Below are 13,771 nucleotides of genomic sequence, written 5' to 3' on the forward strand. Positions count from 1 at the left end.
TACAAACAGACCCTATTAGAGAACCAGGCTCCATGAGGGCGTGGCCAGTCCCTCTTCTGCCATGTGCCGGGGTGGAGATATATAACAGAACGTGCCAAATGTTCAAATGTTCATAGATGACCAGATGGTCAAATAATAATAATCAACAGTAGTTGTCGAGGGTGCAACAAGTCAGCACCTTAGGAAATGTCAGTTGGCTTTTCAATAGACCCGCCATCATTGAGAAGTATATCTCTACCGCTCCTGCTGTCTCTAGAGAGTTGAAAACAGGCAGGTCCTGGGACCAGTAGCAACGTCCGGTGAACAGGTCAGGGTTCCATAGCCGGCAGGCAGAACAGTTGAAAACTGAACAGCAGCACGGCCAGGTTGGACGGGGACAGCAAGAGTCATCATGCCAGGTAGTCCTGAGGCATGTCCTATGGCTCAGGTCCTCCGAAGAGAGAGAAAAGAAAAGAGAAATTAGAGAGAGCATACTTAAAATTCACACAGGACACCGATAAGACAGGATAAATACTCACAATATAACAGACTGACTGCAGCATAAATAACTGGAGGCTGAGACGGGAGGGGCAAGAGACACTGTGCCCCATCCGATGATACCCCGCGACAGGGCCAAACAGGCAGGATATAACCCCATCCACTTTGCAAAGCACAGCCCCCACACTACTAGAGGATATCTTCAACCATCAACTTACCATCCTGTTTTCCCCAACCTTTTTCAAGCAACTGTTGTTTTGACCACTTCCCATCAAATGTTCAGAGCTATGAAATTGCCTTTACTTCTCGTGCTTTTCAAATCTGGTGAGAAACGGATTAGGAATATCTACTATACCAATCCATAGATAGAGCCTGTTTTAGCTAAACTCACAACTGCTCTCTTTCTAGATGCAGTACGTAGTCATGTTAGAGCTGCCAAATTCCAATAAAAATGTCCTATGCTTTGCTCTAACAAACCACTATCATGAATCTAGCAAATACGTGTGTGTTGGTCAGCAGTCCCAGTATTATTTTAAGTATTAACCTGTTTGGGCCTGCAATCCCCACACAGGCTACACTTAGACACATCCAAACTCAAGTTGCCAGGAGCAGCGAAATTCAAAATCTATTTTTTTAAAATATTTAACTTTCACAACGATTAACAAGTCCAAAGACACCAGAGAAATATAACCACTTCTCAGTGAATCAAACCAAACATGTCCGATTTTAAAATGTTTTACAGGGAAGACAAAAAATATTTGTAGCCGCTCTAAAATTAGCATAGCCCACGCCAGACAGGACACACTTGTCCCGCACGACCAGTATGACAGCACGACCAATATATGAAACTAACAGTATAAAAATTTCGGTCTTAACTTTGCTGCCGTCTTCAGTCAGAATGTTCGATCAAGGTTGTCCTGAGTCCCAGATGAGCATCTTGGTTTCCATTACAGAAATCATACACTTCCCTCTTCATTCTATCATACGGACTACTGGTCACTAGCACGATCTGTCCAACGCCAAAAAAGGTTTGACAACGGAAACACGGCAACAAACTCCCGCAAAATAAATTCAAAAATAATCTGATTTAAACTATATTGAAAAAACATACATTACGATGCAAGATGTCTGATTTATCAACTAAAAAACCGACCGCCGGAGACTTGTTCCCGTCCAAAAACCTTCAGCAAACACAGAACACCAATGTCACTCCACGCTCAGCGGCGTTCGACTCTCCGAATAGGTCAGTTCACGCCAAAGAAAATAGCCCTATTATCAACCTCTAAACAATAATGAACACCCAATTCCTTCTCCTCACGTCCTCTCTGACACCCCAAGCGGAAACGACTGAAGGTCAATAGAGCCTACAGTCCAACAATGCCCAGCCATGTAAGCATAACATTTGACAGCAGCATAGATTCTGACATTCTACTTCTTGGTCAGGGCAAGTGCTGCCCAAATGATCTTCACCTGTACCACTCACACGGAAAAGAATCTATACTGGTTTTAGAAATAGAATTGTTTTTTCTATCCAATATTATGATTAATTGGCATATGTAAGAGCAGAAAATGATTAAGAGGCCGTTTGAAAATGCGCACATATTTTCCCAGTTTTTCCAATACGCCCACTTGCAGCCATTAAAGGCCTAGGTGAATTTCACGCCTGTGGGGGTCTTAGGTCAGTGAGATAGATGGTGTTTTACACTAACACTACCATTCAAAAGTTTGGGGTCACTTAGAACATGTCCTTGTATTTCCATGGAAAACATACATGAAAAGAGTTGCAAAATGAATAGGAAATATAGTCAAAAGCTTGACAAGGTTATAAATAATGATTTTTAATTTAAATAAAATTGTTGTCCTTCAAACCTGCTTTTGTCAAAGAATCCTCCATTTGCAGCAATTACAGCCTTGCAGACCTTGCATTCTAGTTGTCAATTTGTTGAGGTAAATCTGAAGAGATTTCACCCCATGCTTCTGAAGCACCTCCCACAACTTGGATTTGCTTGATGGGCACTTCTACGTACTATACGTCAAGCTGCTCCCACAACAGCTCAATAGGATTGAATCAGTGACTGTGCTGGCCACTCCATTATAGACAGAATACCAGCTTACTGCTTCTTCCCTAATTAGTTATTGCATAGTTTGGAGTGTGCTTTGGGTCATTGTCTTGTGTATGAAGAAATTGACTCCAATTAATCGCTGTCCACAGGTATAGCATGGCATTGCAAATGGAGTGATAGCCTTCCTTCTTCAAGAATCCTTTTACCCTGTACAAAATTCACCCACTTTACCCACTTTCTTGCAATTTCTCGCATGAATAGCCTTTCACATTTCTCAGAACAAGAAATAGACTGAAGGAGTTTCACGAAAGAAAATACTTTTGTTTCTGAGCCATGAGCCTGATAATCGAATCACTCCAAAATCTCTCTTATGCCTACACTAGTCGAGTGATTCAACTAGTCTAACAGTCAATAGAGAGGCCACTTATATGTGCCATCCTCATTCTGTATCATCTCATAGAGAGTACTTATCCCGATGTGTGCTTTACTTTGTAGCACATTCCCAAAATTGCAAATAATAGATTCTTCTCCCCAAAATTGCAATGTGTATGTACAATTCTGATGACTCTGCTTTTTAAAATGATTTTACGTAAGATCCTGAGAATCATTATCCCCTACACCACACTATTCGCCATTCTTTAACACCAGCTGACGAATAAATGTTGTCTCTTCTGCCTGTAGTGAGATGATGTCCGTCTGGGCCGCGTCATGCTCTACGAATCTATCTCCATCTCTAGAAACTATAGAACTCAGAACAGTAGATGTTTCCAGCTACAAGTAGTCAATTATAGCGATAGCTAATAACCCACTGTCTACATTAACACACTGTCTACACTGTATTTTCTATCTATTTGATGTTATTTTCATGGACAGAATATTTGCCTTTTTTATCAAAAAACAAGGAACATTTTCTAAGTGACCCCAAACATTTGCAACGGTAGATATACTCGACCCCAGAGGGAAGGCATCTATTGTTACTGATCTGCTCTAATGAGAGCGATTTGGTTTTGTGTGCTCATTTGTCAACACCTAGCACAGTGCTTCACATGCAATATCGGATGTAAGCTACCGTGCATCTAGTAGTGCCAAAAAAAACAAGAACTCGCCTGAAAGGCATGAAGTGAAGGCAATTCTCAACCATATGAGTGAAGAACACAATAAGCCCGGTCTTATCTATCTGAGTTTGTTTAACACTGTTTTATTATGAATAGCAACCATTGTCATTCTCCAATCATTTAGTGAGATTATGCCATCATACTGTTACTACCCGAGTATTTTTCTGAGTATCTTTAAGCCTACAATATTAGGCTACTTGCCTCTATATCAGTGTGATAGAAAAAATAGGTCTCCACAAAACGAAAAATCGCACTGTGAAGTGGGATGCTGCAGCAGAGCAAAAATGCGAGCAGAGTAGTAGGTATAATTTAACGCGCTTGCCGTGCAGCCCAAGCTATACGACCTATGGGAAAGTGAAAGGTGCTTGTGAGGGATCGACTTAAATCCATTACATCATTCTCGTCTCTTCTGGAAGATCTCTCTCTGGTCTAAACTACAGTTGTGAAAACTGAAAGAAGTGCAATGAGAAGTGATCTGGTGAAATATGAAAGGAGTGAATGGAGGCAGTTGTTGTCCAATGCAGTTGTTGCTAGGCAACAGTTGCCTTGGCTGGCCTGCCTCCGCCATGGCTAAAGTCAGTGTGAAAAACATGCTAACATACAGTACGTAAATAATACATCTGCTAGCTTCCAACATCACTTACTGCATCTAGAAAGCGAGCACTTGATGGGTTCCTAAAACTGCTCTATCTGTAGAAGCTATTCCTAATCCATTCTCAGGTCGGAAAAGTAGAGAAGTAGAGAAAGATTTCATTCAATCTATGTTTTTGACTGACTTGTTGGGGGAGTGGTCAAAACAGGAGTTGTTTAGAAAAAGTTGGTAGAAAATGTGTTAATGCAGTTACTAAAACAGCTGTATCGTTAGAACTGTATGATATATTTTGGTTCGGTTGCCAGATTTGAATAGCAGAGAAGTAGATGAAGATGTCAAACCTTTTGTCTAGGTTGTTAGAAAAGCTGTCAATGTAGCTGATTTGTGTTGTATTGTATTGCTGCATTTACAGTGAATGGAATGTTGGGAGTGATGGATGTCAAACTTTTTGTCTAGGTTGTTAGAAAAGCTGTCAATATAGCTGATTTGTGTTGTATTGTATTGCTGCATTTACAGTGAATGGAATGTTGGGAGTGATGGGGAGATATAGAATGTTGAGGAAATAACATGTAAGTGAATGGTGGACAAAAAAATTTATAACTTAAAAAGTATAAAACATATCGAAAAGTTGTATACAATCAACTCAATCCAGACCAGTCCACACGTTTTAAAGATTGAAYGGCGTTTCTAGCGTAAATGGTATAAGAGGAGTATCGTGCTAAATAATAATAATAAAAAGTCTGAAGTATGACGAAGATGTAAAGTCGGGACCAAGTCCCACCTAATAACAATACTCATATTATTATTATTATTATTATGTAAAAAATCTAGAGTTGTGCTTTGCCTTCAGCAAGTACACCTAATAAAAACAATCAAAAACACAGGACATAGAACACAAACAAAGCTACATATACACAGTTGAAGTCAGAAGTTTACGTACACCTTAGCCAAATACATATATACACAGTTTTTCACAATTCCAGACATTTAATCCATGTAGAAATTCCCTGTCTCAGGTCAGTTAGGATCACCACTTTATTTTAATTAAGAATGTGAAATGTCAGAATAGTAGTAGAGAGAATGATTTATTTCAGCTTTTATTTCTTTCATCACATTCCCAGTGGGTCAGAAGTTTACATACACTCAATTAGTATTTGGTAGCATTGCCTTTAAATTGTTTAACTTGGGTCAAACGTTTTGGGTAGCCTTAGACAAGTTTCCCACAATAAGTTGGGTGAATTTGTGGCCATGTTGCCTCTGGAGAGAGCTGGTGTATCTGGAGTTCAGGTTTGTAGGGCTCGCTTGCTCGACACACTGGCATCTATTTTTGTGAAGTGCGCCAGTCCTCCTGCAGCAAAGCAACCCCCAAACATCTATGATGCTGCAACCCGCGTGGCTGTCACAGTTGGGATGGTGTTCTTCAGCTTACGAAGCGTTCATCGCTTTTTTCTCAAATATAATGGATGGTCATTATGGCCAAACAGCTCTATTTTTGGTTTCATTCCAAAGAGAGGATATTTTGCCAAAAGCTACGATCGTGTTTGTCGCGCTGTGCGTTTATCTGGCTGTTCTAATGGCAGGTTTGGAGGCAGGGCTTGCTTCTTGCTGAGGTGCGAGGCTTGCTCAGGTTATGTTGGATATAGGACTCGTTGTTACTGGTGGATTAGATACTTTCGGTACTGTTTTCTGCGCATGGATTTCCACCAAGATCCTTTGCTTGTTGTTTCTGTGTGATTTATTTGCCACTTTCACATCAAGTATGTTCATGGTCTCTAGGGAGTATCAGAATGCGTCTCTTCCTTGAGGGTATGACAGCGTGGTGTCCATGATGTTTAGTACTTGCGTACTATTGTTTGGTACAGATGAACGTTGTACCTTCAGTGGGTGTGTTTTTGGATAATTGCTTGCGCCGCAACGGATGAACCAGACTTGTGGAGGTCTACAATTTTGTTTTTCTGAGGTCTTGGTGATTTTAATTTTGATTTTCCGCATGATGTAAGGCAAAGAGCACTGGGTTTGAATAATTCTACCATTTTATTTGAGTCAATTGGAGGTGGGTCAACTCTGGTGGGATGTAGTTTGTCAAGGGCCTATAGAAGCTTTCGTTAAGCAGCCTGGACATCATTTTTCTGGAAATTTTCTCCAAGTGGTCTTAAAGGCAAGTCACTTAGGTGTATGTCAACTTCTGACCCATGGAATTCGTGATGAACAGTGAATTATAAAGTGAATAATCTGTCTGTAAACAACTGTTGGAAAAAAATGCTAACCGCCTTGCCAAAACTATAGTTTGTTTAACAAGAATTTTGGTTGGAGTGGTTGAAAAAGAGTGTTTATGATCAACCAAGTGTATGTAAACTTCTGATCTGTCAACTGTAGGTTGTCGCAGATCGGTGGAGAGTTAAGAACAGAATTAGCAGAGTAGGTCTGTGAAAGCTTTTCTGAACAGCATGTGGTCTCTTGCGGTGTTCTCAGCCGTGTCAGAGTAGCGGTGGCAACCGAGGTCAGGGGAAATCAGCTGGCATGTGGGCCAGAGAGAGAGTCTACACAATGCTAAAACAGCCATCGATAGTATGAATGTGTGTGTGTATGTGTGTTGGTGTGTTTTTGAGAAAAGTCATTACAAATCAGCCTCACCTGGCACAGAGGCTTTACTGAGCAGCAACATGGGGAGTCTGTCCATCTGTCTGTCTCTCTGTGTGTGTGTGCACGTGCGCCATGCGTGTCCCAGGGCAACATCATGGACTACGGACTTAGCGAATTAAGACGAATGCCAGTGTGAAATCATGCTAGTAATTCACTAGAACTGAGTGTTATACACTGTTCCATCAACGGTTATTGCTCATAACATAGAACACTCAAATAGACCAGAACAATAATGCAGAAAAATGACTTTGTGCAAGATAGTAATAGATCACAATATTGCAACTATATGTAATACATTATTCTCATTCCTCACACGATTCTTTCAATAAATAACTTGCAAAATGTTCATGTTCACATCAAAATAATTAAAAACTAATAAGAGACGGTGGTGGATGATTTAGGATTCCACCATGTCTCACACACTCACTCACACATGCACAAACACAGTTGCCTGGCTAGACACACTGAGCTTCACTATGCTAGGAGCTAACACCCCTACACGAGCACACACACGTTATGTTTTTCTATCCTTGTGTGGATCTAATGTATTTCCATTCAAAATTMTATTTTCCCTAACCCTAAACCTTGACATAACCCTAATTGTAACCTTAAATCTAACACCTAAGCTTAAAATAACCGATCCTTTTCTCATTTCTCCCTTGCCTGAGAGGGAGGCTCAATTTACCTGTGAAGCCCATGAGAACTCCCTCCCTTGCCTGCTGTCGTAGACCCTCTCCGTCCTTATAGTCTATGTAGACCAAGTCTATGGCTTGTAGACCGAAGGCCTTGGTTGTCACTACCACCTTCTGACGGGCATACAGCAGCTCCCTGGCATCCTTGGTCCGCGTGGCACCTGGACGGAGGGAGACACAGGTAACTATATATAATATATACTATAACGTATGCCATTTAGCAGACACTTTTATCCAAAGTGGCTTACAGGAATATAGACAGGAAAACATACCCGTGAGCAAATAGACACACAGGTTTACCATACAGGGAAACATAATGCAGATATGTGATCCGTTTCAGGAAACTAGGCGTATGTCGCAAGTCACGACTTCACAGGAGAACCATTTGAAGTTTTTGTTGTTGTTATCAAACAGCGTTTTTTGGCAGAAATGCCTTCTGAAACATTTGAACTTTCATGTGCCTTAATAACGAACTTGTATGCCATCTGTAAATACGAATAAAGTTGTTCAATAACGAGCCTAGTTGGTTTAGCCCCAGAAAAGGACAGGAACCTTCCCACTAGCCATGATTGGCTGAGCTAATGAGTTGGCTGGACATGCCGAGAGATGAGTTTGGATTGGTCTGCGGTGTAGCATATTGTGTCTATAAATAAAATGAGCTGCTCGTTATGCGTAGATAATCCTTTCTACTGCAGTTTTTTCAAAATATATAATGTTAGCCATGGACAACAGCAAATATGTTGCTACTGCTCTCAATAACATTGCTGCCCTGAATTTATCAGGCGCTATCGACAAAGGTCAGTGGGAAAAAGATGTGATGGACTACTTTCTGGAGGACGATCGTGACATGCTGACTCTCTTTGACTCTGAAAATGAATCAGACAATGAGGAAATCCCTGATTTAGGTAAAAACATTTTCATTGAAGAAGACATTGTGGAGTCTTCTGACGCGGTGATGGGGAAGAAACGACGATCAACATTGTTGTTGTCACGGAAGAAGTTGACGAGTTTTGAAATCAGTGGAATGTCTGGTAGAAGCAGGGTATGATAAGGAGATGAATAGAATTCTGGCGTTTGATTGCAAATGCATAGGGAGTCGAAAAGAGAACACAGAAGGCTGTTGTATAAAACACCTGTCTCTGGAATACATCTTMAAACTWAGGGCAACCATGGCATCTGTGACAGAGAGCGAGAAAGATATGATGATTCTTGTGGCATTGCAAACGGTCAGTGTGAACYAGAGTGACTTGACACAACMGGCCAAGCAAGCTGTACAAAATAAACGGAAACGACACAGGACGTCGTATTTAATGAAAGGGGTTGCAGTCTGCCCTGAAGCTTTCATCCATGTATACGGGTAAAAATCTAGCTACAGTTTCAGATATTATACGTTTCTAGTTTTGTCAGAAAGTTGTTTCCATTGCAAGTTAAAGCTTACTGTTAGCTGGCTAGCCAACATTATGTGTATGAACTGTGTAGTGATGTTATCTCAGAATGCCATTTCGCATTGCTAGTTATAGGATAATGTTAGCTAGCTAACTAGCTAACATTGAACCTGTTTTGCGTCTGACGGTGATTACACTATCTATTGTAATATAATGCAAAAATATTTGTATCTGGAATTTGTCTTTCAGCATCAGTAGAACACGCCTGACTCTACTCCACCAGTCATACAAGGAGAATGGTCTAATGTCTCCCATCAAAAAGAGAGCTGGCCCAAGCAAGCACAGGTTACACCTGAAGCATGAGGACTTGCAGYGACAACTACGCAGACGATAATACAATAGYATTACCAGGAYGCCACCCAGGACACAAACACTTTGGTGGAAAGCTCCTTCCATCCCATGTGACAAAAGCAGCGTCTCTACAAGGAATCAGTGACAACACTTGGTATAACAACACGTTTTGATTATTTAATTGACCTCCAACATGATTGCCACAACTTTTATTGATTTCACGTTATTTCTSTATTTTCCAGAGGTACGTGCAGTCGGGCTGTCTTCCTTCAGGAATCTGTGGAGATTCCTGAAGCACTAAGCCTAGGACAGACCTGTGCTGCCAATGCCAGAGGAACAACTAAGGTCTTCAGATCTGCAAATCTGTCAGAAGCTGTTAAGTCAGCCAAGCTGAAAAAGCACAAGCTCCACTAGTCTGGACCTTCACTTCCTGATCACAGGCCACACCAAGTTTGCCCCCGACTGGTGGTTAGACCTCATCAAGCAGCTTCAGAAAGACCATAGTGAACACTTTGTCTGAGATTGCTGGTGTTGTGAAGGACAGCACAGTGACAGGGGTCAACATCCCAGAGCTGGTTGGACTGGAGGATGGTACGGTGCTGGTGGAAAGCTATGGCTGGCAACACCTGACTCCGTACTTCAGGGCACTGCCACAGATCAAGCAGTACCAGCACTTCAGGCGGATAACATTTTTAATGCATTGTATGAGGTTATTCTTCTTATTTAAACTTGGGAGGTGAATTGATGTTGTGCAGGGATGTTATGTCTTCTCAATGTTTTTTGTTATTTCCTGTTTTAAAGCTTCGATGCTCTGGAGCCTGGTGTTGTTGTCACCAACGAGCGTTTGTACTCAGTCGGGACCAGGTTTCAGCTGCTGCTCAACGCTGACATCCTTTCTCCCATAAATGGTCTGCCTGTACAAGCACCACCTGGACTGGACACAACTTGACAAACKTATCTTTTTGAGAAGATCAGGGAGTGTTGCGATGAAGAGGCTATGGACATCACATGCCCTGCACCAAAGTCAAGGGCAGGACAGAAACAGGCTCTCCGAATATAGATTACCCGTGGTTCGGACGGACCAGTCATCAGCACTATCTGCAGTGTCTCTATTCACATGACTCTCTCCTAACACACACGCCATACGTTGCTGCTAATATTTTTTTTATCCCACTGCTCAGCCACTTACCTCTGATTGTATGCATATAAGAACTCATCTATCACTGATATCGTTATTGATATTGTTTTGTACATAGTATTATTATATTGTACACTATGTATTTTTGATATTGCTATTATGCAGTAACCATTTGGCTGAACCGTTCACCTTCTGTAGAGACCTCCATACAGCATTATTATACGCATTTATTTCCCGACCCATCAATTTAGACAAGTGTGTCTGGGTAAGCGTCATCTAATATTTATAAAATATTTTATCTGGACACTTTCTGTTTACCTGGAATGTTTCCTTATTGTAGGCTACTACTTTTACCACTTTTAGTCTTCATCTTTACTACACTACTCACTGTTTAGCACATGACCTCACGTGTGAATCCTTAAAGAGATGGGTGGGGCTGGCTTAAGAGAGTGTSAGCAATGCTGAATGCGTCTAGACAAAGGAGAGCTCTCCGTAGTAGTACCAAAACATTCAAAGGCCATTTTCTCAAAATTTAGGTTACAAGTTTATCAACTTTCAAAGCAGAATTACTTTCCCATTGTCCTCAAAAATGCAGTGCACGATATACCATTTTGTAGCTCTGTGTCATTCAATGTAAAAAACACAATTTCAAATTGTGCTATATAAGACCGAATCAAGGTGGTTGGTCACATATGACTATACACTGAGTATACAAAATATTAAGAACACCTGCCCTTTCCATGACATAGACTGACCAGGTAAATCCTGTTGAAAGCTATGATCCCTTATTGATGTCACTTGTTAAATCCACTTCAAATAAGTGAAGCTGGAGGGGAAGAAACAGGTTAAAGAAGGATTTGCAAGCCTTGAGACAATTGAGACGTGGATTGTGTGTGTGCCATTCAGAGGGTGAATGGGCAAGACAAAAAAAGTGCCTTTGAACGGGGTATGGAAAGTAGGTGCCAGGCATTACAGTTTGGTTTGTTGTCAAGATCTGAAACACTGCTGGGTTTTTCACGTGCAACAGTTTCCCGTGTGTATCAAGAATGGTCCACTACCCAAAGGACATYCAGCTAACTTCACAACTGTGGGAAGCATTGGAGTCAACTTGGACCAGYATCTCTGTGGAATSCTTTTGACATCTGTATTGAGGCCATTCTTATGGCAAAAGGGGGGGTGCAACTCAATATTAGGAAATGTTCCTAATGTTTGGTATACTCAGTGTATATGGAGAGAGAAGGATAAGTGAGGAGTGAGAAGAGATGGGTGTGATGAGGAGAAAGAGAAAAATTGGCCAAGGGGGTCAGTCAGGCTCACTTGGAGTGACGMTGTTTCATAGTGATTTTCTTGAAAGTCTATTGGTGCTTTCAAGACAACTGGGAACYCTGGGGGGAAAAAACGAGGTCAAATCATGACGTCGGTGATTTTCAGKTCGGAAAGTCGGAGCTCTAGAAAGATGCCAGAGTTTCCCCACCTGAAATTCCGAGTTGGGTGACCGTTCAAAACGAGTCCTGAGTTCCCAGTTGTCTTGAWTGCACTGAAGTTGGAAGTCAGAGTTTTCAATGTTCCCAGTTGTTACGAATGAGGAATTAGTCCCTAGAGTTGTAAAATGTGTGTTAACATTGCAGCAATGTCAGATATCTCTGTGTTATCACTCTTTCTTTCATCCCTCCGTCCCATTTATTTTTCCCATAGGGATTTTACACTATGACAAACAATATCGGTATACAACAAGTTCCCTTTAAGCCAGTCAACTTCAGCAAAAGATACTATGGGGAGTCGCACTCTCGTAACTTCGATTGAAGGATCTACATTTATGCCTGACAAAGCCAATGAAATTGTGTGCGAGGGGATGGCTGGCACTGTTCTCCTACTAGTCCGCGGTGCATATTCTCTTGACAATCGTGTAGCGGTTCCGATAGTGACTTCCTCTCCCGGGTGCCTCACATTATAATGTCAATGGCACAATATGGGCTATTTTTTAAATAATAGTTGAAGGTGGTGCTTTCAAATTTGGTTATATTATACAGTTGCTTCTGAAATTATTCACAATCCTTGACTTTTTCCACATTTATTGTGTTATAGCCTGAATTTAAAACGGATTAGATTCCTATGTTTTGTCACTGTTCTACATACGAAACCCCATAATGTCAAAGTGGAATTATGTTTTTCAATAATTGTTTAAATTAATAAAAAATGAAAACTCTTGAGAAATAAGTATTAAACCCTTTTGTTATGGCAAGCCTAAATAAGGTCAGGAGTAAACATTTGCTTAGCAAGTCACATAGTAAGTTGCATGGACCCACTCTGTGTGCAAGTGTTTAACATGATTTTTWAAATTACTACCTTATCWYTGTACCCCACACATACAATTATCTGTAAGGCCCCTCAGTCGAGAAGTGACTTTCAACAACAGATTCAACAAAAAAACACCAGGGAGGTTTTCAAATGCCTCGCAAAAAATTGTACCTATTGCTAGATGGGTAAAAATGTAAAAAGCAGACATTGAATATCCCTTTGATAAAGTTATTAGTTACACTTTGGATGATGCATTAATACACCCAGTCACTACAAAGATAAAGTTGTCCTTCCTAACTCAGTTGCTGGAGAGGAAAGGAAACCAATCAGGGATTTCACCACGTAGCCATTGGTGACTTTAAAACAGTTACAGAGTTTAATGGCTGTGATAGGAGAAAACTGAGGATGGATCAACAAAAGCTAGAGATACTCCACAATACTAACCTAAGTGACAGAGTGAAAAGAAGGAAGCCTGTACAGAATAAACATATTCAAAAACATGCATTGTGTTTGCAACAAGGTACTAAAGTACTGAAGTACATTACTAAGTAATACTATTAAAAATGTGGCAAAACAATAAACCTTTTGTCCTGAATACAGAATGTTACATTTGGGGCAAATCCAATACAACACATTACTGAGTACCACTCTCCATATTTTCACGTACTGCTCTCCATATTTGTAATTGTTAAGGAATGGGGAGTTTTTCAGKATAAAAAATGGAATGGAGCTAAGCACAGGCAAAATCCTAGAGGTTCAGTCTGCTTTACACCAGACACAGTGATTAATTCCCCTTTCAACAGGACAAGACCCTAAAGCAAAATGCCAAATTCACACTGGAGTTGCTTACCAAGAAGACAGTGAATGTTCCTAAGTGTCCRAGTTACACTTTTGACTTAAAACAACTTGAAAATCTATGGCTAGACCTGAAAACGGTTGTGTGGCAATGATMAACAACCAATTACACAGAGCTTGAAGGATTTTAAAAAGAMTAATGGGCAAATGTTGCGCAATCCA

General features: G+C 40.8%; 1 protein-coding gene across 2 annotated transcripts in view; it reads right to left on the bottom strand.

Moving 5' to 3' along the window:
- The window catches only part of clybl (citrate lyase beta like), a 199,944-nt gene that overhangs the window by 38,718 nt on the left and 147,455 nt on the right, over nt 1-13,771 (bottom strand). For both annotated transcript variants that reach the window (XM_024000197.2, XM_070446578.1), the window contains exon 6: nt 7,576-7,743. In XM_024000197.2, coding sequence (XP_023855965.1) covers nt 7,576-7,743 — 168 coding nt within the window. The remainder of the gene's footprint in view (nt 1-7,575; nt 7,744-13,771) is intronic.

This window comes from Salvelinus sp. IW2-2015, linkage group LG2, assembly GCF_002910315.2.
Source record: "Salvelinus sp. IW2-2015 linkage group LG2, ASM291031v2, whole genome shotgun sequence".
Lineage (NCBI taxonomy): Eukaryota > Metazoa > Chordata > Actinopteri > Salmoniformes > Salmonidae > Salvelinus > Salvelinus sp. IW2-2015.